At 40.4% G+C, this 24,262-nt stretch overlaps 12 protein-coding genes and 1 non-coding gene across 13 annotated transcripts; 7 read left to right on the top strand and 6 right to left on the bottom strand.

The window, feature by feature from the left end:
* Window positions 1-5: 5 nt before the first annotated feature.
* On the top strand, window positions 6-8,006 carry GCN1 (Gcn1p; the record flags this gene model as incomplete). Its single annotated transcript, XM_445495.1, has 1 exon — window positions 6-8,006. The coding sequence occupies one exon, from the start codon at window positions 6-8 to the stop codon at window positions 8,004-8,006; it is 8,001 nt and encodes a 2,666-aa protein (XP_445495.1).
* A 188-nt stretch (window positions 8,007-8,194) lies between these two features.
* GVI51_D01749 (uncharacterized protein) lies at window positions 8,195-8,428 on the bottom strand (the record flags this gene model as incomplete). The annotated part of the gene is made up of 1 exon (XM_065626604.1): window positions 8,195-8,428. The coding sequence occupies one exon, from the start codon at window positions 8,426-8,428 to the stop codon at window positions 8,195-8,197; it is 234 nt and encodes a 77-aa protein (XP_065482676.1).
* Window positions 8,429-8,638: 210 nt separating this feature from the next.
* Window positions 8,639-8,758, bottom strand: tL(CAA)4. The gene is made up of 2 exons: window positions 8,721-8,758; window positions 8,639-8,682 (listed from the first exon to the last, which is right to left on the bottom strand). It is a non-coding gene; the product is annotated as a tRNA-Leu (tRNA).
* Window positions 8,759-9,233: 475 nt separating this feature from the next.
* On the top strand, window positions 9,234-10,490 carry AAT2 (aspartate transaminase AAT2; the record flags this gene model as incomplete). The annotated part of the gene is made up of 1 exon (XM_445496.1): window positions 9,234-10,490. The coding sequence occupies one exon, from the start codon at window positions 9,234-9,236 to the stop codon at window positions 10,488-10,490; it is 1,257 nt and encodes a 418-aa protein (XP_445496.1).
* A 587-nt stretch (window positions 10,491-11,077) lies between these two features.
* Window positions 11,078-12,085, top strand: SED5 (t-SNARE syntaxin; the record flags this gene model as incomplete). The annotated part of the gene is made up of 1 exon (XM_445497.1): window positions 11,078-12,085. The coding sequence occupies one exon, from the start codon at window positions 11,078-11,080 to the stop codon at window positions 12,083-12,085; it is 1,008 nt and encodes a 335-aa protein (XP_445497.1).
* Window positions 12,086-12,784: 699 nt separating this feature from the next.
* Window positions 12,785-13,471, bottom strand: SNF7 (ESCRT-III subunit protein SNF7; the record flags this gene model as incomplete). The annotated part of the gene is made up of 1 exon (XM_445498.1): window positions 12,785-13,471. One exon carries the CDS (start codon window positions 13,469-13,471, stop codon window positions 12,785-12,787), a length of 687 nt encoding a protein of 228 aa, XP_445498.1.
* A 776-nt stretch (window positions 13,472-14,247) lies between these two features.
* SDH3 (succinate dehydrogenase cytochrome b subunit SDH3) lies at window positions 14,248-14,793 on the top strand (the record flags this gene model as incomplete). Its single annotated transcript, XM_445499.1, has 1 exon — window positions 14,248-14,793. One exon carries the CDS (start codon window positions 14,248-14,250, stop codon window positions 14,791-14,793), a length of 546 nt encoding a protein of 181 aa, XP_445499.1.
* Window positions 14,794-15,174: 381 nt separating this feature from the next.
* Window positions 15,175-16,860, top strand: TGL1 (sterol esterase; the record flags this gene model as incomplete). The annotated part of the gene is made up of 1 exon (XM_445500.1): window positions 15,175-16,860. The coding sequence occupies one exon, from the start codon at window positions 15,175-15,177 to the stop codon at window positions 16,858-16,860; it is 1,686 nt and encodes a 561-aa protein (XP_445500.1).
* Window positions 16,861-17,491: 631 nt separating this feature from the next.
* On the top strand, window positions 17,492-19,153 carry CTK1 (cyclin-dependent serine/threonine protein kinase CTK1; the record flags this gene model as incomplete). The annotated part of the gene is made up of 1 exon (XM_445501.1): window positions 17,492-19,153. One exon carries the CDS (start codon window positions 17,492-17,494, stop codon window positions 19,151-19,153), a length of 1,662 nt encoding a protein of 553 aa, XP_445501.1.
* Window positions 19,154-19,502: 349 nt separating this feature from the next.
* HSK3 (Hsk3p) lies at window positions 19,503-19,715 on the bottom strand (the record flags this gene model as incomplete). The annotated part of the gene is made up of 1 exon (XM_002999482.1): window positions 19,503-19,715. One exon carries the CDS (start codon window positions 19,713-19,715, stop codon window positions 19,503-19,505), a length of 213 nt encoding a protein of 70 aa, XP_002999528.1.
* A 318-nt stretch (window positions 19,716-20,033) lies between these two features.
* Window positions 20,034-20,426, bottom strand: MRPL31 (mitochondrial 54S ribosomal protein mL60; the record flags this gene model as incomplete). The annotated part of the gene is made up of 1 exon (XM_445502.1): window positions 20,034-20,426. The coding sequence occupies one exon, from the start codon at window positions 20,424-20,426 to the stop codon at window positions 20,034-20,036; it is 393 nt and encodes a 130-aa protein (XP_445502.1).
* A 251-nt stretch (window positions 20,427-20,677) lies between these two features.
* CMC1 (Cmc1p) lies at window positions 20,678-20,992 on the top strand (the record flags this gene model as incomplete). Its single annotated transcript, XM_445503.1, has 1 exon — window positions 20,678-20,992. The coding sequence occupies one exon, from the start codon at window positions 20,678-20,680 to the stop codon at window positions 20,990-20,992; it is 315 nt and encodes a 104-aa protein (XP_445503.1).
* A 329-nt stretch (window positions 20,993-21,321) lies between these two features.
* On the bottom strand, window positions 21,322-23,451 carry APL2 (Apl2p; the record flags this gene model as incomplete). Its single annotated transcript, XM_445504.1, has 1 exon — window positions 21,322-23,451. One exon carries the CDS (start codon window positions 23,449-23,451, stop codon window positions 21,322-21,324), a length of 2,130 nt encoding a protein of 709 aa, XP_445504.1.
* Window positions 23,452-24,262: the final 811 nt, after the last annotated feature.

Here is a 24,262-nt window from a genome sequence, read left to right on the forward strand (position 1 = left end):
AAGCGATGAGCAATCCTAGATCTTGGGAGGTTTTGGAACCTGAATTGGGTAAACTATGTTACGATTCGAAGATCTCGAATAGAATACCAATTTTGACTGAACTAAAAGAGATTGTGAAGACCAATAATTTGTCCAGGGAACAATTGCTCAATTTAGCCAGCGTTCTTTTGAACACTTACACAATTTACAAGGACCATGAATCAAAGAAAGCTGTTTGCGATATTTATGATGAGATGATCACAATCGATGGGTCCTTCATTGCGATCTTTTTGGATCACATTGTTGAGACTTTAGGTGATAAGATTGGTACTAAGGCTTTATCGGATTATCTAAATTTGTTAGACAATATCAATCATTTTCTTCAGGTGATTTTAGTCGATTCGAATTTAACTAGCCAATACCTACCGAAAGTGTTGCAATGCCACACAATTACTACTGCTAGTATCGAAACATCACTGGACATATCTGAAAAATCCATGGAATTGGTTAGCGAGAAGCAAAATCAGCACAGAAGAAGAATGAGAAAGACAATTATTCAGAATTCAACAAAATATTTAAACAAGGGTTTAAAGAACACTGAGAATATCCAAGATGTATTGGAGACTATAAGGCATCAGCTACTAGAGGAATATGTGAAGTTGAAACTACCAGTTGCGGGTATCTTGGTCTTTTCGGCTGCTTTAACCAAGGCTGCTCTTCAATTACATGTACAGACACCAATTGTGCTGGAATTTTTAAGGACAACATACTCAAAAGATTTTGTTGTCTTTTTTGGTAAAGAGGTACTATTAGGTAAAACACCACCTTCATCATTATGTGTCGCAACTAGTATCGATACTATATCTCAAGAATTATTCACAGAAGATATGATAAAGAATGATATTATACCAGTCTTGGAAAAGTCTAATCTGAGATCCCCCGAATCCAGCTTTCAATATGCCAGAGCTCTTTTTGGTAGCATTAACGCCAAAACAATCAATATGGCTGAACTTTACGCATCTACGAAACTAATGTCTCAGGCATTCTCTTCATTTAAGAGTTCCAGAGAGGGTACCAAAACCGCTGCAATTTCTTTTACTGTTTCAGTACTGAGATCATTGTGTGTTGAGACAACTGAAGAAAGTGCTCTTTTGAAAATTGTTGAAAACATATTCACCAATTTGAAGACTAATATGAATGCTGATTACAAAGCCATTGTTTCCACATTACTACAAGCTATACCAACCTTCCATGAAAATGTTTCTTTAGATATTGCTGAGAAACTGTCTCCATTGCTGGTGAAAGAATCGAATGAACAAGCACTTGTTAACTTATTAAATCCTTTTTATCAGCACTATTTTGCAACTGGCACTTCAATTGATAAATTTAATACCACAATTATATCTGGACTTCAAGAAAAGAAGGCTCCTCTTAAAAGATGTTGGTTTTCTAGTCTATTTATGAACATCGATACTGTTACAGAGTCAATAGCAAAGACTATTGGGAAACTTTGCACCACATATATCAAAGAAAACTTAGTCCACGCTCAAAGAACAGAGCATAGCGTAGCTTTTAGTATCTTATCTGGCTTTGTGTTCTTTTCAGAGAATGTTTATGCAGAAATTGAGCATGATATAATTGATATTCAAAAAGATGCAATGCTAGGTGAGGCATTTTTGAGAGTATGTACATCTATTGAATTGGATGCAGTAACACGTCAACGTTCTGTAACCCTATTGGAAAAGGCCGTTTCATTGCAAGGTGAAACTATATCAGAAAATGTGATAAATTCTATTGCAAACCTCATGAAACAAGACTCCTTTGAATTGGATGAAAAATGCTCAATAGTATACTTTATACCAATTTTCAATGCATTAGTTACATCAAATGAGGACAAAACTACTCAAGGTAATATCTTGAGATTTCTATTGGTCATCTCACAGTATGATAAATTCAGGATTAAAAATGGTTGGGCCGGTTTGGCTCTCAAATGTGGCATAGATCCTTCTCAGATTATTGCAGAAAACACGAGCACAATTATAAACACTATTATAAGTGAGTCTTCAAAACCCGAACTGTTGAACACGATTTATGGAAGCTGTGTTATCAAGGCAGCCTCATACATAGCATTTATCAATCCTGTTGCTGTTGCTGGGCCAATAGCCAAGCTTTTCAGTGAGGATCTTTCTGTTGCTGATCTTGATAAGTTAACAGAAGAAGATGTAAGTATATGGAAAGGTAATGAAGGCGAAATGGTTATCAATGTGTTGGAAAAGCGCAATGATAGAAAATTAGCTGACAAGAATTCTAAGGATTATGAAACTCTGAAATGGGAAGAATCGATCAGAAAAGAGCAGGCTAAGAAAGCTAATTTGAAACTTTCCAAAGAAGATCAGATGTTAGTTAAGGAACAACTTGAAAAAGAATCCAAAATTAGAACTCATGTTAATGGCATTTATTTGAGACTATACAGAAGTCTTTCTCTAATCAAGCAGTTATCAAAGGAGGCTAAGCTTGTTGACAATGGTATTTTAGTATGGTATCCAACCGCTGTGAACTCGTTGATGAGCCTGATCAGAACGGAGAACTCATATAATCTTCTTGAGTCATTATTAGTTGAATCATTTTTATCTTTATCTGAAAACACTGCCGAAAAGCTAGAACACTACAGACTATTTTGTGGGTTGGCTATATTAAGAGTTTACAAGGCTAAATTTATACCATCCAATTACCTTGAAGAAAATCTAGAAGAACTATTATCAAGGGTATTGTTTAGATTGAAGATTGTGACAAGTAACACTGAACTCGATTCAATTACTTTGACATATTTGCTTCCTCTGATTACTTATGTTCTAGAAGAAGGTAAAAAGGCTGCACTTAAAAATGCGGACAAGCCTGTTAACAGAACTGAATTTGTTGAAGAAGATTCGGAAGAAGAAAATTTGCTTCTTGCCATGGACATCATTTCAGCTCAAGCTCCATTATTTGAGAATTCATCCATTCCAAGGGCCTCAATTTTACAAGTGCTACTATCGCTACTTTCTCTTCCATCTAAAGCTAAAATTGCCAAGGACTGCTTAAATACATTAAGTCAAAGTATCTCAGTACATCCCACAGAAAATGATCTGAAAATCATCATTTCCAGTTTGTTATCGGGGCACTCATTTGTACGTACTACTATTTTGGAAGTTTTGGACAATGAGTATGAATTACAAGAATTCATGAAATTCTCTCCTGAAATATTCATGTGTAGATTTGATTCGGATGATAATAATAGGGAATTAGCAAACTTCATCTGGGAGTTTAACAAATTCGAAATTGTTCCGGAATTACTAGACGGTCTATTGTCTCTATTTTATCAACAAGATAGTGGTCTCCGTTTGTTTTTGGCCCGTGGTTTTGCATACGCTACTTATAATGTTAAGGGAGAAGAATATTTGGAGCAGTCTCTGAAAATGTTAATGAACTTTTATAATGAGAAGGCCCAACCTTTAACTGCTATTCTTGATGAGTTTGGTTTAGTGGTCGTCCCTGCCTCACAAAGAAAAGATCTGTGGGAAGAAAGAAGCACAGCCGCTATTGCACTAAAAGAGCTTTCGCCTGGCTTGCCAAGTGACGGTGATACTGTGGTTTCTGTAATTGAATTCTTGATTGCTGGCCCACTAGGTGACAGAGAACCAATTGTGCGTCAAGAAATGAAAGAAGCAGGTATTGAAATCATTAATCAGCATGGTGCTCAAAAGTCATCACAGTTAGTTCCCCTATTTGAAAGCTCTCTAGAAACCATTAAAGATGTTAATACAAAGGAAAACGTAATTATTTTGTATGGTACCCTTGCACAGCATTTGGATAAGTCCGACAAAAGAATTGGATCTATTATTGATCAATTGTTACAAACGTTAGACACCCCCTCTTTAGATGTTCAGCAGGCTGTTTCTTCCTGTATTGCAGCCTTGGTGTTTCAATTCAAGGAAAATTGTGGATCATACATTACACAGTTGCTAGCCAAGCTTTTAGATTCTACCATTGCTAAGCCTGTAAGAAAAGGTGCTGCTTGGGGTATTGCAGGTATAGTTAAAGGGTATGGTATCTCGGCTTTATCAGAGTTTGATATTATACGTAGTTTAATGGAAGCTTCAGAAGATAAAAAGGATGCTATTAAAAGAGAATCGGTTGCTTATGCTTTTGAATATCTATCACAATCCTTGGGTAAATTATTTGAACCTTATGTGATAGAAGTTCTACCAAATATTTTGAAGAATCTTGGTGATTCTGTGCCTGAAGTCAGAGATGCTACTGCAGCTGCAACCAAGTCGATTATGGCTAACACGACTGGTTATGGTGTGAAGAAGATGATCCCAGTCACTGTTGCAAATCTTGATGAAATTGCATGGAGAACAAAAAGAGGGTCTGTTCAATTGTTGGGTAATATGGCATATCTTGATCCTACTCAACTGTCGAACTCGTTGTCAACAATTGTACCCCAAATTGTTGGTGTTTTGAATGATTCACACAAGGAAGTACGCAAAGCTGCTGATGAATCTTTAAAGCGTTTCGGTGAAGTCATTAGAAATCCTGAGATACAGAGATTAGTTCCAATCTTGTTAAAGGCTATCGGTGATCCGACGAAATATACTGAAGAGGCGCTAGATGCATTGATACAAACTCAATTCGTCCATTATATTGATGGTCCTTCTCTTGCATTAATCATTCATATTATACACCGTGGTATGCATGACCGTTCTGCTAATACAAAACGTAAAGCATGTAAGATTGTTGGTAATATGGCTATTTTGGTAGAAACCAAAGACTTGATTCCGTACTTGCAACAATTAATCGATGAAGTTGAAATAGCAATGGTTGATCCTGTACCAAACACCAGAGCTACTGCCGCTAGAGCTCTTGGTGCTTTAGTTGAACGTTTAGGTGAAGATCAATTCCCAGATTTGATTCCAAGATTATTAGATACATTGAATGATGAGACAAAATCTGGTGATCGTTTGGGATCTGCTCAAGCCTTAGCAGAGGTCATCAGTGGCCTAGGTTTATCCAAATTAGATGAATTACTACCTACTGTTCTTGCAGGTGCTACTAATTACAGATCATTTGTTAGGGAAGGTTTTATGCCGCTGTTATTATTTTTGCCTATTTGTTTTGGTGCCCAGTTTGCACCATATATCAACCAAATCATTCAGCCTATTCTAGCTGGTTTGGCCGATATAGATGAAAACATTAGAGACACTTCATTGAAGGCAGGTAAATTGATTGTGAAAAATTATGCAACAAAAGCCATTGATCTATTATTGCCTGAATTGGAAAGAGGTGTATTTGACGAAAATGAACGTATTCGTCTTTCATCTGTTCAACTATCTGGTGAATTATTATTCCAGGTTACTGGTATTTCATCTAGAAATGAATTCTCAGAAGAGGGTGAAATCGGATCAGAGTTTTCTGGTAAAATGGTTGATGTTCTTGGTCAAGAGCGGAGAGACAGAGTGTTGTCTTCTTTGTTTGTTTGTAGAAATGATACTTCTGGTATTGTTCGTGCAAGCACTGTTGATATTTGGAAGGCATTGGTTCCAAACACCCCACGTACTGTTAAGGAAATTCTGCCTGTTCTTACTGATATGATTGTTACAAATTTGGCATCCTCATCAAATACCCTAAGAAATATTGCTGCTCAAACTCTTGGTGATGTGGTTCGTAGAGTTGGTGGTAACGCTATGGCACAGCTATTGGAGGCTCTCGAAGTGACATTGGAAAAGACTTCTAACCCAGATTCAAGAGAGGGTGTGTGTATTGCCTTGAATGAGTTAGTTATGTCTGCCAGCATGGATACTCTAACCCAATATCAAGATACAGTTGCAAACATATTGAGAAGAACCTTAATTGATTCTAATGAATCTGTCAGACAGGCAGCAGCCCTGTCTTTTGATTCCTATCAAGAGGCAGTTGGTAAGGTTGCTGTGGATGAAGTTATCCCATACTTATTGAATGCTCTGAAATCCAACGAAAACTCAGAATATGCATTGCTAGGTTTACAGGATATTATGGCAACAAAATCGGATGTTATTTTCCCAATTCTAATGCCAACTTTGCTTGCATCACCTATAGATTCGTTCAGAGCATCTGCTTTAGGTTCATTGGCGGAGGTTGCTGGTCCAGCTCTATATAAACGTCTTTCGGTTATTATCAATTCGTTAGTCGACACTTTGATATCTGATGATATTGATGACACAACTAAGGAGGGTGTCAAGCAAGCGCTAGATCGTGTGTTTTTATCTGTTAAGGACGATGAAGGCTTGCACCCATTGCTGCAACAAATTCTAGCTCTTGTTAAGAATGATGACATGAAGAAGCGTATTGTTACATTGCAGTGCCTACCAAACTTCTTTGAGCAGACCTCCCTAGATTTGGATGTCTATGTCCCAGACTTTGTTTCCAATTCAATCATGTCATTGGATGACGAGAATGCTGTTTTCGTGAAGGCAACATTTGAGGCATTGTCTGCGCTTGTGAAGAAGCAGCCTAAGGATATGCTAGAAAAATTGGTTCAGCCAGCAAAACAAGCATTGCAAAGAACTGGTAAACAAGGTGAAGATTTATCAGCCTTTGCACTTCCAAGAGGTCCTAACTGTGTTCTTCCAATCTTTTTACATGGTCTAATGTATGGTTCCGCTGAGGAGAGAGAAGTTTCCGCTTTGGCTATTGCCGATGTAGTTTCAAAGACTCCGGCTGATAACCTAAAACCATTCGTTAGTGCTATTACCGGTCCTCTAATTCGTGTTGTTGGTGAAAGATTCAAGAGTGATGTCAAGGCTGCTATTTTGCTAGCATTGAATATACTGTTCAAGAAAATTCCACAGTTTTTGAGACCATTTATTCCACAATTACAAAGGACTTTCGTTAAGTCCTTGTCAGATCCAACTAATGAGACTTTGAGATTGCGTGCAGCTAAGGCTATTGGTACTTTAATTGAATTCCAGCCACGTGTTGATCCATTGGTGATTGAGCTTGTTACTAGCGCTAAGCAAACTGAAGAAGAGGGTGTAAAGACCGCTATGCTAAATGCACTGTTGGAAGTTGTTGGTAAGGCTGGTTCAAAACTGAACGAAGCTTCCAAGAAGAACATTGTAAAGTTGGTCGAGGAAGAGATGCTCTCCAGTAATGATAAACTAGCTGTTGCTTATGCTAAATTGATAGGTTCTCTATCTGAAATCTTATCAGAAGATGAAGCTAAGAATATTCTTCAAGAAAAGGTGTTAGATGCCGATATGGAAGGTAGCGCCGGTAAGTTTGCGGTATTGATTTTGAACTCGTTTTTGAAAGATGCACCTTCTCATATTTTCAGTTCAGGTGAGATTCATAAGTTTGTTAAATTTATTACTGATGCTATGACATCAACTAATGTTCACTTTGTTGAAAATGCTACATTAGCGGCTGGTAAATTATTGCTTCTACATAATGAGACGAAGTCTCCTTACACAAATATGAAGAACGACGTAACTTTCATTGTCCCTGAGGAGGATATCAAGTCTTTAGTCGAGGAATTAGCTAAGAGTGCATTAGTACCATCTAGTAACACCACAGATCAAAGAAGACTTTCATTAGTTGTTCTGAGAACCATTGCAAGATTAAAGAACGAGGAGACTGTGAAGCCATACTTGGATGTTCTTGCCCCTGCTGTGTTTTCATGTGTCAGAGATGTTGTTATTCCAATAAAGTTAGCTGCTGAAAAGGCCTTCTTGGCTTTGTTCGGTTTAATTGAGGAAGAAGACATGGCTACATTCAACAACTGGTTTGAAAGCGTGAGCAGCAATGGTGCTACTATAGATAACATAGTGGGAACCACTATACAACTGAGGTCGATTGGGGATTACACGAAGAGAGTTGCCAAGAGGCTGGCTGCAGTTGAAAGAGAAAGAACCGCGGCCGGTGGTGATGATGAGATGATGTTCAGTGATAGGTATGAGGATGAAAGAGAAATATGGGCCGTCGGTGGTGTTGAGTTGCCAACGGATATATAGTCAAAAAGAAGAAAGAAAGAACGCTCATAACTACCATCTTTATTTTGGGACCTAACTTGTTGCATTGTATATTAGCATGTACAATATATAGATATTTTATTGTTTTTTAATTAATTCATAAACAATTTATTATACAAAATTGATTCTCTCCATCACGCACAAAAAAGTGTTGTGAAAAGTTATAGCCTCTACTTATTTTCAAGGTAATCAGCCATGGACCACATCATTCTCTCTATTAAAGGCAGTTGCTGCCACCAAGTTAGAGATTCTCCACCGGACTCATAAATCCAGTCCACCAATGGTTGTTTCCCGTAGTATTTAAACAATTTAAAGGAAATGTTAACAATTAGTAGATAGAGGAGTGCTTTAGCCAAGTATCGGAGAGGCACAGTTTGTAAACGCTCTTCTTTTTCTGAACTCATACAGAATTGAGTATAGAAAAGAGATATAACTGTTCTCTGACGAGAGCCTACATACTTTGTCTATATAAACACCCTGAACAACAATCTGCTAGTATCTGGTAGAGAAGAGAAGCTCCTTATATGAGCAACAGCCACACAGTAGGTGCCACAAGGTAGACACGTGACTTTTATAGCCAGTAGTTTCAAAAAATAAAAGTTAAAAAAATTTAATGGTTGCTAAGAGATTCGAACTCTTGCATCTTACGATACCTGAGTGCTCCTGAGTTTGTTAACCCAGTAAGTAATGTTTCAACTTGAATCAGGCGCCTTAGACCGCTCGGCCAAACAACCATACTGTATTTGTTGGATGGGAGAGAATACCAGATGACTATGATAAGTAGTGTAGTATTTTTTTGTTGTGAATATTAATTTTGAGAGAGTAGTATTGTCCACGGTCCCATGTAATATAGACATACCAAAACTACTAATCCGCTGTAATTGTTTTCCCGTGCTGAGAGCTGGTGGTAGCCATATATTGTTTCTAACTGAATCTGTCATGTACAAGGGCATGAATGAAAGTCTGTCATCGCATTGTGTCTGAGTCATTTAGCTCCTCCGTGTCGCAGTATTGCTCTTTCTTCCAATCCCCGATTTGCGATGCCCATTCCGAGCATTCAGTTGGTTCTTAGTAGGCCTTATTAAAGAGCATCACATCCAGCACAGCCATACCGTTGGTATATAAGCTATTGCCATCCTTTTTTTTTTATCTTTTACAAAAATACTGTCTATTGCTAAGCTAGTTCAAGGTAAAGCACCACCGAAATAAATGTCTGCCACCATATTTAACAACATCGAAGAACTTCCTGCTGATGCCCTTTTCGGTATCAAGCAAAGGTACAATCAAGATACCAGAGCCACCAGAGTTGACTTGGGTATTGGTGCGTACCGTGATGACCAAGGCAAACCATGGGTGTTGCCTTCGGTTAGAATGGCTGAAAGGGCAATCCAAGAGGATCCAAGCTACAATCATGAATACTTGGGTATCAATGGTCTTCCAAGTTTGTCTTCCGCTGCTGCTAATGTTATATTTGGTGAAGACTCCCCAGCTTTGAAAGAAGGCAGAACCATCTCAGTTCAATCTTTGTCTGGTACAGGTGCTTTGCACATTGCTGCCAAGTTTATCTCTAAGTTCGCTGCTGACAAGAAGATTTATTTGTCTCAGCCAACTTGGGCTAACCACAACGCCATCTTCAAGGCACAAGGTTTAGAGACTGCTTCTTATCCATACTGGAAGAGTTCTACCAAGTCCCTTGACTTGGAAGGTTTCATCTCAGCCATCGAAAGTGCGCCAAAGGGTTCTATATTCCTGCTGCATGCATGTGCACACAACCCAACTGGTTTGGACCCATCTGAGAAGCAATGGCCCGTTATCCTGGATGCTCTGGTCAAGGGCGATCACTTGGCCTTATTCGACTCCGCTTACCAAGGTTTTGCCTCCGGTGACTTGGACAAGGACGCCTTTGCTGTGCGTTTGGGTGTCGAAAAGTTGGCCTCCACTTCACCAATCTTTGTATGCCAGTCTTTCGCCAAGAACGTCGGTATGTATGGTGAAAGAGTCGGTTGTTTCCACTTGATCCTACCTAAGCAGAATGCCAATCTCGCACCAATCAAGTCTGCTATCACATCTCAAATATCTAGTATTATCAGAAGTGAAGTGTCCAACTCCCCAGCTTATGGTGCCAAGATCGTTTCTAAGATTTTGAACACACCAGAGCTTACTAAGCAATGGCACGAAGACATGGTTACCATGTCATCTAGAATCAAGGAGATGAGAATCGCATTGAGAGACCATCTAGTTAAGTTGGGAACTCCAGGTACTTGGGACCACATCGTCGAGCAATGCGGTATGTTCTCTTTCACAGGCTTGACCCCAGAGATGGTTAAGAGACTGGAGGTCCAGCACGCTGTCTACTTGGTCTCCAGTGGTAGAGCCTCTATTGCCGGCCTAAACTCCGGCAACGTTGAGTACACCGCAAAGGCCATCGACGAAGTAGTCCGTCACTACTCAACTTCCAAGTTGTGAAGTTCCGGAACCACTCCTCTCTACCTCTTACAAAAGACATTTTACCTACATAGTTCATAACACACATTTGTTAATATCTCAGTAACTCCTTTTCAGTTCAAATATAATATGAAGAACCCAAATATATCTAGTTTATTAGCCTGAATACCAAATTATCGGTATATTCCTTCCTAATTAGGAAATGAGTTGCCTAATTAGGCAACTAGCTGTTCTAGCACACAGTCCCAAAACGGCAATTTTCTGGTTTTCCGTTGTGGACATGGGCTTTGAAGGTCAAGCCGATTTCTCACTGCAGACTAAAGCGATAGCAAAATTAGAACTTTTGGCAAAATGCGAAGTGTAATAGCATTAGCAGGGATTGACACGTTAAAGACTGGGCGTGAATACCTGGCGTATACTAGGCTGGAGACACCCTGTAGAGAGTCCAGCAACTGTGGTTAGCAATTATAAGAAGTGGCTTTTTGGTTTGCTATTACCTTCCCTCCTGGCAAGCTCAGCATCGAAGAAATTTGTTTGAGAATAGTTTAATTTTGAACTCCGATCGGAATATATATTATTGAATACTCTTATTTGAAGGGAATCTAGCTATGAATATAAAGAACCGTACGTTTGAGTTTCAGCAGAGTGTTGCGACATATAAGAAGCGAGTGAAGAAGAACGATGCCACTTCCAATGGTAAGCCTCAAGCTGGTGTTTCAGAGTTCCAAAAGAAAGCATCTGCTATAGCGCGTGAAATCTCTTCTAGTGCGCAGCTGCTTTCCAAACTGGCGCTCTTGGCTAAGCGGAAGCCAATGTTGAATGACAACCCGGTGGAGATTGCTGAGCTCTCATTTCTGATAAAACGAAAGATATACGCCATTGAGCAAAGTTTAATAGATTTGAGTAAACTTCAGAAGGTACAGAGGAATGGTGGTAACAGTAGTGCTGGTTCTACTACGGACGTTACAACTCAACACTCAAAGAATGTAGTAAATTTACTGAATACAAAGATGAGAAACATATCTGGTGGTTTCAAGGATGTTCTCGAAGAAAGACAGCGTATGGAGATGGCTAATAGGGATAGGTGGGAGAAGATAAACTCGACATCAAATTCCACTTCGAGAGCAATGTCTAACACTCAGGATTCAGAGAATAAAAACTTAAACGATAACGCCATGGTTAATGAGGTTGCCACATACAATCATTCCAATCCATTCATGAGCTCATCTCTAATTGATGAAGAATCTCATGCCAATGCTAATAAAGGATCAGAGCTAGCCCTGCCACAGAGTGACTCCCAGATGTTGTTAATGATGGAGGAAGGGCAAATGGCAAATAACGTATATTTACAAGAGCGTAATAGAGCTGTGGAGACCATTGAGTCTACCATCCAAGAGGTTGGTAATTTATTCCAACAGTTAGCTTCCATGGTTCAGGAACAAGGTGAAGTTATACAAAGAATTGATGCCAACGTCGATGAAGTTGACCTAAATATAACAGGGGCGCAAAGAGAATTGTTAAAGTATTTTGATAGAGTTAAAAGCAATCGTTGGCTTGTTGCCAAGATCTTCTTTATAGTGTTCGTGTTTTTCCTTGTCTGGGTGTTGGTCAATTGAGGATAAGGTATCGGGTTACTAGAACAAAATGACATTATTCTGTATATGTATAATTACTTGGAATTATGATAGATCCTGGCCCAGCTGTAAACTTATTTGCATGGAATATTTTGAGCAGTTTATATATGTGTAATGTTTTATTATTTCATTCAGAGACTCCCAAAAGTTTTCACTTTTTTTTATATTTTGGTGTTGCTGTTCGCATATAATGCAGAGGCGTAGTCATAGTTGATTCACGTCAAAGGTAACATAATACCATAAAAATAGATAAGCCATATATATGAAACCACAATTAATATATAGAACAAAAAATATGAAGTGTATGAGATATTACAAATGTGAATTAATGATAAAGATTGGACAATTTGATCTAGGAATTGTTCAAAAGGATCAGGTAAAACATGCAGAAATACATAGTAAAAAAAATGACAGATAACAAAAGGAAGACGTATATTTCTATTGACAATCATCTAGGCTTTTTTGTGTATTTTTTTGTTTATTGCCTTAACTTTTAGTATGCTTTTTTTTTAATTTGAATGCTGAAGAATAGGCAAAGAGATTGAAATGAGCTGAAAACTGTCCAGGTTAAGAACCACGTTGTCACACGACCTTCAATTTTATAAGTTTAGGGGTTCGCGCAAAAGATACAGTATTCAAATTTCATGAAAATGGATGTATATGAATGTTTCCATCTTTCCTTCATAGGCCCATCTCAGCTTGTAGTTCCCGTAGTGCTCTTTCATCCTCGTCCTCTTCTTCTTCTTCGATTTTGGTCTTCGATTCGTCTATCTTAGTGTTGGGTATATTTGGCATGGAGAGGGCCTGTTTGCTCTCGGGCAGTGCCTGTTCCTTTGTAGCTACCTGTGGTTCTGTTTCCTGTGCTAGCATGTCCAGTTCTTCGTCCAGCTCGTCCTCGTCTATCTCGTTGGCGCCGGTGTACAGTGGTCTTGATATGGCGTCGCTGATCTCTTCTCCGAGCTCGACTTGCTCGCGTATCTCGTCCATGGTCTCGTCGACCCTGTCGATGTCCAGTCCCGAGTGTATCGACTTCATAGCCTTCGCACCTTGTTTCATGGCCCGCATGGTCTCCAGGTTCAAGTTCGCACTCTCTATCGAGAACAGCTGCTGCTCCAGCGAGTCCATCTGCGACTCCAGCTTCACCAGCTGGCCCTCGTACACTTTCTTCTTCTTCAGCGCATTCTTCGCCATAGTCTTGTTGCCCCTCGTCAGGAACTTGCGTGCCTCGTTCTCCTGCGCAGTGATCTGCCCTTGCAGATGCGCCTGCTTCTTCGACAGCAGGTTGATGTGCTCCCGCAGCTCAATGATCGCCTTCTTCGGCAACTCCTTGTTCGTGTTCCCCTTACCTCCAAATATAGACGCCCACATCCTTGTGCTTGTTGTTGTTGTGCTTGTTGTGCTTGTTGTGTTGTACTTGTAGTGTTATCCCCCCCTTCACATTTATAGCCCTTTTTGAAGTTTCTTCCAAAGTCAGCGAAGAGAAGAGAAGTGCCACTTTCGCAGCTAGGAAGGTATAAGGGAAACTGTACTGGTGTACGTACAGCATATGATGATACGTGGTGGGGTATATAGAATATACACTATTACGTGATGATCATATGACTACCCGTGGTAAAGTAGAATATATACGTATACACGGGATATCATATGATGGCCACATATACAGATACTCCAAGTAATGTATAACGGCAATCATATGATATACGTGCAACTGTACTGTCCCTTCCCCCCCCCACTTCACCTCCATTCATCCGAGGACCTAATACCCACTTCACTACCCACTACCCACAGTGAGAGTGCAATGCAGTACGTTCGTGTGACAAGATGGGGCAGTTTGCCGTCTTTTCTACAAAGAAGGGCGGACTTCTCCGAGTCTGAACGAGTCTGAACAGAGTCTGGACAGGAGAAGGTGTGCAGTGCTGCGGGGGTTTATGTGTGTGTTGTAAGCTTGTTACCTTCGGAATGGCCTTCTCACGTCTGATTGGTTCCCTTCTGCGAATTGAATAACATCGAATAGACTCTGCTTCTCACTCTAGTATAAATGAAACAAACCTTTGCTTTACCTGGAATAAGATGGATAGAGGGGAGAAAAGGCAGGTAATACCATACACTAAAGAGGAATAAATACCAAAGAAAACAAAAACATGCTGTCTCTGGGATTGATGAACAGAAGTGCTGGATGCACTAGAAGAGCGGTCCTTCTTATCCGTGGTGCAGCTCAGAGGAGGCTGTTGAGCAGTTCTGTGCGCAGACTAAACACGATGAAGTCGTCTATGAACGCTGAGGAAGAAGCGCTACTGAACAAGCAGCGTGCTCTGAGACCTATCTCCCCACACTTGACCATATACCAGCCACAGCTGACATGGTACATGTCCTCCGTGCACAGAATCTCACACCTGATCCTCGGCGGTACTTTCTACGTGCTCACTATCCTGTTCGGGCTTGGGTACTTCGTCTCCGGCATAAACACCGAGTCCGTCTCGCAGTGGTACCACAAGCACGTCTCGCCAATGACCGAGCAGATCGTCAAGGCAGGGTTCGCCTTCACTTTCGCCTTCCACTACTTCTCCACCATCAGACACTACATCTGGGACTTCGCAAAGGAACTGACCTTGAAAGGTGTCTACAGAACAGGCTACTCCGTGCTGGCTTTGACCGCCATCGCAGGTACATACATCTGGAACATGTAATACACCTGCACCCCCAAAACTATTTATTTATATACCATGTATATTCAACATGAAATCTCATGAACAATTTTTGCAAACGATAATGTGGTCCTCGTGCATATGCTAGTAAGACGTGCTTGTAAGACGTGCTTGCAAACTATGCCTGTACACAAGACTATGCTGCGCAACCTGTTGCTTATGCTGGTGGAACATTGAGATCGTTATGTACGCCATAACAAAAAAAAGGTAGCCCCTTATGTAAAAAGTTGACTAAGCGATGAGCAACGTTAGTCATACCCACAACTCCCCCCCCACACACATATAAGAAGACTAAAGACACACGCTACAACAGACCTTGCATCACACTCCGACATAACAGCATAACCTACTAGTATTGCAGATATGATATTCAACAGCTTCACGATCACGGACTATGTGATCGTTCTGCTCGTTTACCTCGAGTCCATGGTGGCTTTCTTCCTGAAGCTGGTGCCTCAGCCCATAATATCGCTGCTGGAGTGGTTCATCGACTACTCGTTCAGCGAGGACAACACCTCGTTCGAGGAGCGTCTCCGCACCGCGGTTACCATCCATGACATGTGCCGCTTGTTCGGGATAGAGGTCGAGGACCACCTGGTGCGTACCGAGGACGACTACATCCTGACCCTGCACCGCATCCCGCCAAGAGAAGGTACCGCTAACGGCAAGACAGTCTACCTGCACCACGGCCTGCTGATGTGCTCCGATGTCTGGGTCTGCCACGTCGAGAGACACAAGAACTTGCCCTTTGTGCTTCACGACCTGGGCTTCGACGTCTGGATGGGCAACAACAGAGGTAACAAGTACTCCACAGCACATTTGTACAAACAGCCTAAGTCCAAGGAGTTCTGGGACTTCTCCATCGACGAGTTCGCATTCTTCGACATTCCAAACTCCATCCAGTTCGTCCTCGACAGATGCAAGATTGACCAGCTGATATGTATCGGGTTCTCTCAGGGCTCCGCCCAGATGTTTGCCGCGCTAAGTATCAGCGAGGACCTGAACAAGAAAGTGTCCCATTTCATCGCCATCGCCCCAGCCATGACTCCAAAGGGTCTGCACAACAGAATCGTGGACACTCTCGCCAAGTCCTCTCCGACTCTGATGTACTTGTTCTTCGGACGCAACATCATCTTGCCCTCGGCTGTGGTCTGGCAGAAGACTATACACCCTAAGCTTTTCAACTTCTTCATCGATTTCGGTAACAGAATCCTGTTCAACTGGAAAGCTCTGAACATCACTCAGAAGCAAAAGATGGCTGCTTACTCGAAACTTTACTCTACAACCAGCGTGAAGTCCATCGTGCATTGGTTCCAAATCCTTAGAGCACAGAAATTCCAAATGTTTGAAGAACAGGACGACATGTTTAACTCCTTGACTAGACCATACAAGATCCCAAGGTTCCCAACAAAGACTAACATCAAGACCCCTATCTTGCTAATATACGGCGGTGTCGACTCGTTGGTTGACATCAATGTCATGAGGAATAACCTGCCCTTAACAAATGTCTTTGACATAAAAGTGGACCTACATGAACATCTTGACCTGATCTGGGGCAAAGATACCGATACGCTCGTGATTGCCAAAGTATTGAGATTCATAGAGTTCTTCAGCGGCGAGAAACTACTACAGTCCACTACACTTTCTCTTGGCGAGCCAGAAAGACTCATGCCTGTTAAGACGCCAATCAGCCAACACACTAGCAGAAGAAACAGCAACAGTAGCGTTGGCACAGAAAATGCGACTCCTTCAACGTTTAACGTTCGTAAGACTACGACGCCCTCTAACTACAGGTACGAACAAACGGAAAGCCCAACCGCCCAATACGGTTTAGAGAAGTTGAACTCTCTGTACTCCAACGTTGGAAGGGGGCTAGAAGATATTGACGAGAAGGAGGCCTTCCTGGACTACAATACCGGCGACAAGATGGACGAAATCCAAAAGACGAACTCAATCAACCAACGCAGACTGAGCGAGTACCTGGACTCATCCACAGACTTGAAACAAATGGACAGCAATGCTACCACCACCGTCAACACTCCCAACTAATCAAAAGACAGTTCTGTCCGTTTCTTTTTCTAAGTACGTTTACGTTTATTAGTTATTATCTGAACTTTTTAATTCTATTTCCAAGCACAGTCAGTAAATGATCTTCCACCTCCCCTTTATATATATTACATAACAATATACCAAATAAAAAAACCAATACTAATGCAAGGATATAATCCTGACATTGCCTATATTCACAACAATCGATAATATACTACCTGCTGATAGCTATACTTTTTTTTTCAAGATGCTCATCGATTTTTTTCTCACAGCGAGGAAAAAATGTTAGAATGCTAACACATAAAGAGGATTCACAACAAATACTACTTTCACCAGCTGTCATAGCCGGAATCAACGTACTTGACACATCTCATAGGACAACAGTATTAGGTGAACATTGGTAGACGCGATTCATATTAATTTCCCCCACAACTTATCCTGGCAGTTTTGAATTACGGACATTGTCATAATTTTAGTGACAGCGAAGTTGAACTTCAGTTTGGAAAGATTTATTTAGACTTATTGCGAAAGAGCTTTGGATTATCGAAGTAGTGCATATTTGGTCAATATTATCTTGGAGCAATTTTCATTTTGCGAACCCTCACATACTCAAGAGCTCTCAGGTACCAAGATGTCATTTGCTGGGTACTCTGGTAATTCCAATTCGAACTCCCATTTCAAGAGGCGGAACACCACGCAGACCGATAGAGATGGTGCCAATACACATAATAAGAGGTCAAGGCCGAATAATTATAGTAAAAATGCTGATTTTGCGAAGAGTAACGATATGAATGATAGGAACAATAGCAAACCAGAGTTTACAGGCTCGAGGTACCAAGGTGGGAAAGCCAGCAGGTTTCCGAAGAAGGATTATGAAGAGAGTTCGAACAAGAACAGGAATAGAAATCAAAATACGAAGAGGTTCCAAAGCACAAAACCAAACAGAAAGCTGAATGTTAATGAGAGTCGATTTAGAGAAGACTACAACAATAAACATGGCAGAATCTCTACACGTTACAACAATTTCACAACAGGCAATACAAGCGATATACGGACTAATGGTAACAACACGCCTTTACGACAGGATGACAGAAATACTATAACCAGGCCATCTAACAATGCCAATAATAACCAGGATTCAGGCAGGAAAATATTTGAACTTCCCAAGGGACCAAAATCAACAATATCTAGATATAACACTGGAGAACCATACAAAGGTACAAAACCTCAATCTATACCAACTCCTACTCTACCTACTACTTTCCTATCGAGACCCATGAACGACTCCGTGTATGAACGATTATTACAAGTTGGTGAAGGTACATATGGTAAGGTCTACAAAGCTAGAAATACAGTTACGAAAGAACTTGTTGCACTCAAGAAGTTAAGACTACAAGGGGAAAGGGAAGGATTTCCAATCACTTCAATTAGAGAAATCAAGTTATTACAAAGTTTTAACCACGAGAACGTGTCAACAATAAAGGAAATTATGGTGGAAAGCCAGAAGATCATATACATGATCTTTGAGTATGCCGACAATGATCTTGGGGGGTTGTTACTAAATAAACAGATCAATATTAATGCGGCACAATCGAAACACATATTCAAACAAATTCTTCACGGTATCGAATACCTACACGATAACAACATACTACATCGTGACATAAAGGGCTCTAATATTCTTATAGACAATCAAGGCTCACTTAAGCTCACGGATTTCGGTTTAGCTAGAAAAATAGATTGTAACAGAGATGCCATCCGAGATTATACAAATAGGGTCATAACGATATGGTATAGGCCGCCCGAGTTGTTGCTAGGTACAACAAATTATGGACCTGAGGTAGATATGTGGGGTTGTGGGTGTATACTTGTCGAGTTGTTCAACAAGATGGCAATCTTTCAAGGTACAAACGAGCTGGAGCAACTTGAGGCTATTTTCAAAGTCATGGGCTCTCCAAGTATAGAACAATGGCCGAATATTTTTGATATGCCCTGGTTCTTCATGATTATGCCTCAACAAGCTACCAAATATCCAAACGTTTTTGAGGAAAAGTTTAGGGCAGTGCTAGAGACAGACAATTGCTTCAAGTTGGCACAGGGTCTACTACGTTATGATCAAGAAAAGAGGCTAACAGCCAGCGAAGCGCTACAAAGCGAATATTTCAAAGAAGATCCTCAACCGCAGCCTCTAATATTGAATGACGCTATAAGTTGCCACGAGTTTGAAGTAAAGCTGGCCAGAAAACAACAAAAAAAGAAAGAACAGAGCAAGTCTACCACCTCTTCTGCTTAAATGTGTCTTCTGCATTTTTTCAACCTGAATAGTATATGTTTGCGTTGCATCTTTTGCATACCTATATATTTCATTTTACAACTAGCACCAATACCGCAAACTATACCGTTTCTCCGCAGGCATAGCACAGATTCATGGATTTTCCCATTAGGTCGAAACATATTTTATTAATTGCATCACAGTTAATTATGTGTCATATATAAATAACGAATATAGAACTAGTTTTATATTAATAATACAGCACGTCCTTCCCCCATCATCGGTCCATTTTGGCCACAAATAGTATCAAAAAGCATGGGAGAAACGCCAAACAAGAATTGAAATTGTAGAAACGTCACCACCCCCAGTTTCATTTTTCACCTCCACCAAGCATTTGGTCCTCAAAACACCGACTACTACCGATAAGCCAACTGCTGTTCACCTTCCCCAATTGCCCGACCAGGTTCTCATTGCATTGTTTAGACATGGTATCGAGATGTCTCGTTGTCTCCTTCAAGTTCTGGTTCAGCTCTTCCAATTGCTGAGCTAAATGCGCATACTGTCTCTGTTTAGTATTGTTCATACCGAATTCTTACTTAACTTCACGGGTTTGTAGCACTGTTTAGCATCCCAGTTGATATGCTTCTTGATCTATCAAAGACAAAGATCATCGCAAAAAGTCTTTAAAAAGTGCAAAAATTGAAAACATTGCTTTAAATTGTAGTAGTGCTGGCAAAATAGGTCTAATACAATGGAATTATAATGTGTTATATATATACATGAATGCATTTGATTTGTAATTAGCTTAGATACAGATATTTGAATTATTAGCTTTTGTAGCGGTTCTCGAGCTCGGTTTTTGACCTGAATTTGGACAATGAGGTCGCACCCTAAGGTTTTACTAAAAGAATTGAGGGTTGCGCCTAGCTGAAATCTTAGTCCACTTTGGCACCTTGTGTATACCTTTCCTGTAGCCTCTGCTCTTCTTGTCAAACACTGTGTATTTGTCCTTTGCTGACATCTGGTACTCCTTAGGGAAGAACGACGCTTTGTTCAGCAGACGCATAATGGCACTTCTGGGCTTGTACTTGCGTTCTTCCAGTGCTTGTTCAAACTGCAACCCTTTCTCCTGACAGCGCTGTACGTGCAATCCAAGTGTTAGGTTCTTCACTACATCATCAACAGCCTTTAGCCTCTGTCTTTGACGGAACTTCTGGGGACCGGACATCCTCCATGGAACTTTCCACAACAACCCGCCTTGCAGGAACTGAGTACCTCTGAATGGACCAAACATCTTAATTACGGTTGCTTGGAGGGTTCTTGTAATGCCTAGACTACTATCCAACAGTAACTTCTTTAATAAATTCTCCAGGAAATCCTCCTTCCAAGTGTCTCAAGAGTGACTAAGAACGAGGAACCGGCAGAGGACAAAGCACTGGAGGAGACAATTAAAAGTGCTTGAGTACAGCTTATATTGAAACCAACTCAGCTTGAAACGTTGCTATTTGAATCAATTAGAATAGTACTGAGAGAATAGTTGCAACAATGTCTGAGCAAGCAGCTAGCGAAAGCGGGCGTAGAGTGCCCTTGTGGGTTTTGAATGCTAGGGAGGAGAAGGAGGCCAGGACGAACTTGAAGAACATGGCTTACAAGAACTGTGATGAGTATGTGAAGGCTATGGCTGATTGTGCAAAGCAGAATGGTCTCAAATGTTTTCCGGCTTGTGATCAACAGAGAGCAGACATGAGGCAGTGCCTGCTGTTCTACCAGACAGATCATTACTTGGATGTTGAGAGGGACAAGATTGTTCAGAAGAGAATCGCCAGGCTGGAAGAGATGGTAAATAAGCAGAAATCGTGATATGCTGGCTATCGACACTAACATATATTCAGGTTCCTCTCTTTTTAAAAGGTACAACGTTTGTTATGAAATGCAATACAATAACTTTCACTGTAAATAAATTTAATGACCATTACCCCCATACAATAGACTTTTCTTCTCCAGTACATTCCAATAAATATTTAAATCAAATACCAGATTTCAGAACGTATTATGCAATATTTTTCACTATACTAATCTATGTATATCGATGTTATATAAACTATGAATAAAATCTTAAAAATGATAATTTCTCATAGGAATTAAGAAAGTGTCAAATCCTTTTCTGGCGCCAAATTGATACAGTTCCATTAAAACAGATCAAGTAAATCTTGCGTCGTCGTGCTCTTTTTCTCATTAATGTTTAGATTCTCAACTTTCTGTGAAACGCTACCCACAGTAGCATTTGTAGAACTAAAACCAAACAAGTCATCGAGCTCAGAAAGTGCCGACGGTTGCGGTGTACTGTTGTTATTGTTACTTGTAGACATCATATCATCATCTTCGTCACCGAAATCCAACAAAACATCATCGTTAGCTTTATTTTCTAATTCATTCTTAGCTATGTCTTGCAACTCTTCTAGCTGTTTGTTGTTAACAATATTTTGCACGTACTTCACTCTTTTGTTGCCCGAGTCTAGTTTGAAATTTATGGAGCTGATATTGCCCAGCTGTCTTAGCAACTTTTCTAATAGCTCAGGAGAGAATTGGTCTATAGTAGAATTTATCTGAGGTACTTGACTGGAGCACAAAGAATTTATTAGTTCATCAACATTTGGTAGAGAAAGGGTTCTCCAGTACACCATGGCCATATCTCTAACATCCAATTCCTTTGTTTCTTTAGTAGATGTATCTAAAACAGATTGAAGTAAGTCACTCGGCAACATATTATGTAATCTGACCGTTGTAATTAATATTGACATTTGTGTGGACGTGTTCTCATTGACAAAATTATCTACAAAACCCTTCATTTTACTTTCCAGTGATGAGAACAGCCTAGGATACTGACCCATGATCCAAATATATTTACATTTAGCTGCATCTGTTGTCAGTTCTATTTCAGGAGACTCCCAACTATTAAGCACTGAGCAAAGTTGCTTTGCGAGCTCGGCATTGTTATTCGTGTGTCTTAACAGATCAATTGCTGCAGAACAGCAATCATCCTTGGACTTTTCCCGTACTTCTAGTAGTTCCACTAGAATATCCATTACTTTCTGAATAAACGGCAAATCTGAATACTTGATTGCTAATTGAGACAAAGCTAGGATAACTCTGCTAACGAATTCTGGTTCAAAATCCATAGCATACTCCTTCAGTTCGGCCAATAGTAGATTACATTGTTTCAAGTTAGATGGATCAACCAGTCTAACTAGAATATCAATCTTCTCAACTTTAACATATAATGGGTCATTGAACTTAATATAGAATATTCTCAATTCCTTGGTCAATAGTTCTGGGTATTTTTCCAATACAATCCTAATATTCTTCAATGCTACATATTGCATCTCTGGAGGAGTAGACATTAGAGAAACAAGTGCAGAGGAGAGTTTCTTCATTATTGATGCCCTCTTGCTACTGTTATCGGCAATGATTAGTGGCAGGTTCTGAATGATAACTTTAATTGTGGCCAGCACAACAGCTGGATTTACGTGTTGTAAATGTGCAGTAACTCTATCAATAATATCCTGTGCTTCAACACCATCTCTTGCGCTGTACTCTGCCAATGCTGTCAGTATTGTGATTCTGGCCCACTCAGTACATTCATTTAGTGCTAACAAAAACTGAGAGACATGGCTTTGAATTAGTTGAGGTAATTTCACGGCCGTTGGGTCCATATTGTTTATTTCCACTAGTGCGGCGGTGGCATTGGCCACCACCATTGGGTTGGAATCATCTAGGGCACTCTGAAGATCTTCTAACACGCCCAGTTCGACACATAGTTGTTTGTTCAATTGGAACAGCTTGGCAACACAGATGACTGCAGTCTTTCTAACGTACGGGTTATCATCCTGCAACGTCTTCCTCAGTGGTGTCTCGATATACTCTAGGATTTTTTCCACTCTAATCAGGGACATGGTCCTGATCGCCATACAACGGATCAATGGGTTAGGGTCTTGGGCATCCTGGATAAACGTATTGACAGCCAGGATACAAAGCTCTGGGTGCGTCTCTGCGTAGTTCATCACGTATAAGTACACCAGCTTCTTTTGTTCCACATCATTGGTAGCAATGTTCTTTAGCACATCCGGGAACAACGAGGAGACATCCTTACCCAGAGTCATCTGCTGTATGGTCTTCTTGATAGCATCCTTTCTGGTCTGCGAGTATGGTGACACCAGTCCGGCCCTCAATTCAGCCAGTTCACCTTTGCTGGATATTTTAGGTGCAACTCGTACCGAGTCCTTCAGGAACTTTTTAATCCTCTTGTCCAATGGTGGCATGATATGTGCAAGCGACTATTTCCAACGTGATTATTGTGTGGAGTTCAATTGCCTTGTGTATTATTCCAAGTGAACAAAGCCCTTTTTGATTTCTATTTAAAATGGTATTGCTGGCAATTTGAGGGCTATGAATTGTTCTAAAAACCTGAGATTACGATCACACAAGAAACCGTGGTAGAAGATACCACCAACAATGCAATAATAGCAAAAACTAGACTCGATGTGGATGTGAACAAGACTACATAAACTTTACCTTACGCTTAATCTACTAAAGACACCATCCTGCATTCCAGCTAACTCGAACCTATCAGAAGAATAAAAGACAACGCCACGGAATTGCAACTAGCATCTACAGATACAGAACAATTAATTCCCAAGTAGTTTGGAACAACAATGGCTATAACCTCTATAGCAACTTAATATTTGAATGGCACTTATGCCAATAGTGTTCAAAGAGTGCCTGGCAGCTATACACAGAGAGCCCAACAGCGAAAGAAACCGACAGCACTGCGAACGTCAACTAGGCACATGATGACATACCGTATAGTGAGATAACTCGTGACTTTTGTATTGAGTTCCAGAATATACGCAGAGAAATGGCCATCTCCAAGCGTATAGCATGGAACGTTTGGTGAAGATGCTCTCAAAGCCCAATTTTCATGAAAAATTTTCAAGTTTGACCCAAATTCTGTTTTGCAAAGCTTTGAAGCATTGCGGAATGAAAAAAAAAAATTCGATGAGGTGGTTGAGTTGTCTGTGCAGATGTTTTACTGGGTTAATTCAGTTTTCTTGCATTTGCCAATTGGAAATT

This window comes from Nakaseomyces glabratus, chromosome D, assembly GCF_010111755.1.
Source record: "Nakaseomyces glabratus chromosome D, complete sequence".
Classification (NCBI taxonomy): domain Eukaryota; kingdom Fungi; phylum Ascomycota; class Saccharomycetes; order Saccharomycetales; family Saccharomycetaceae; genus Nakaseomyces; species Nakaseomyces glabratus.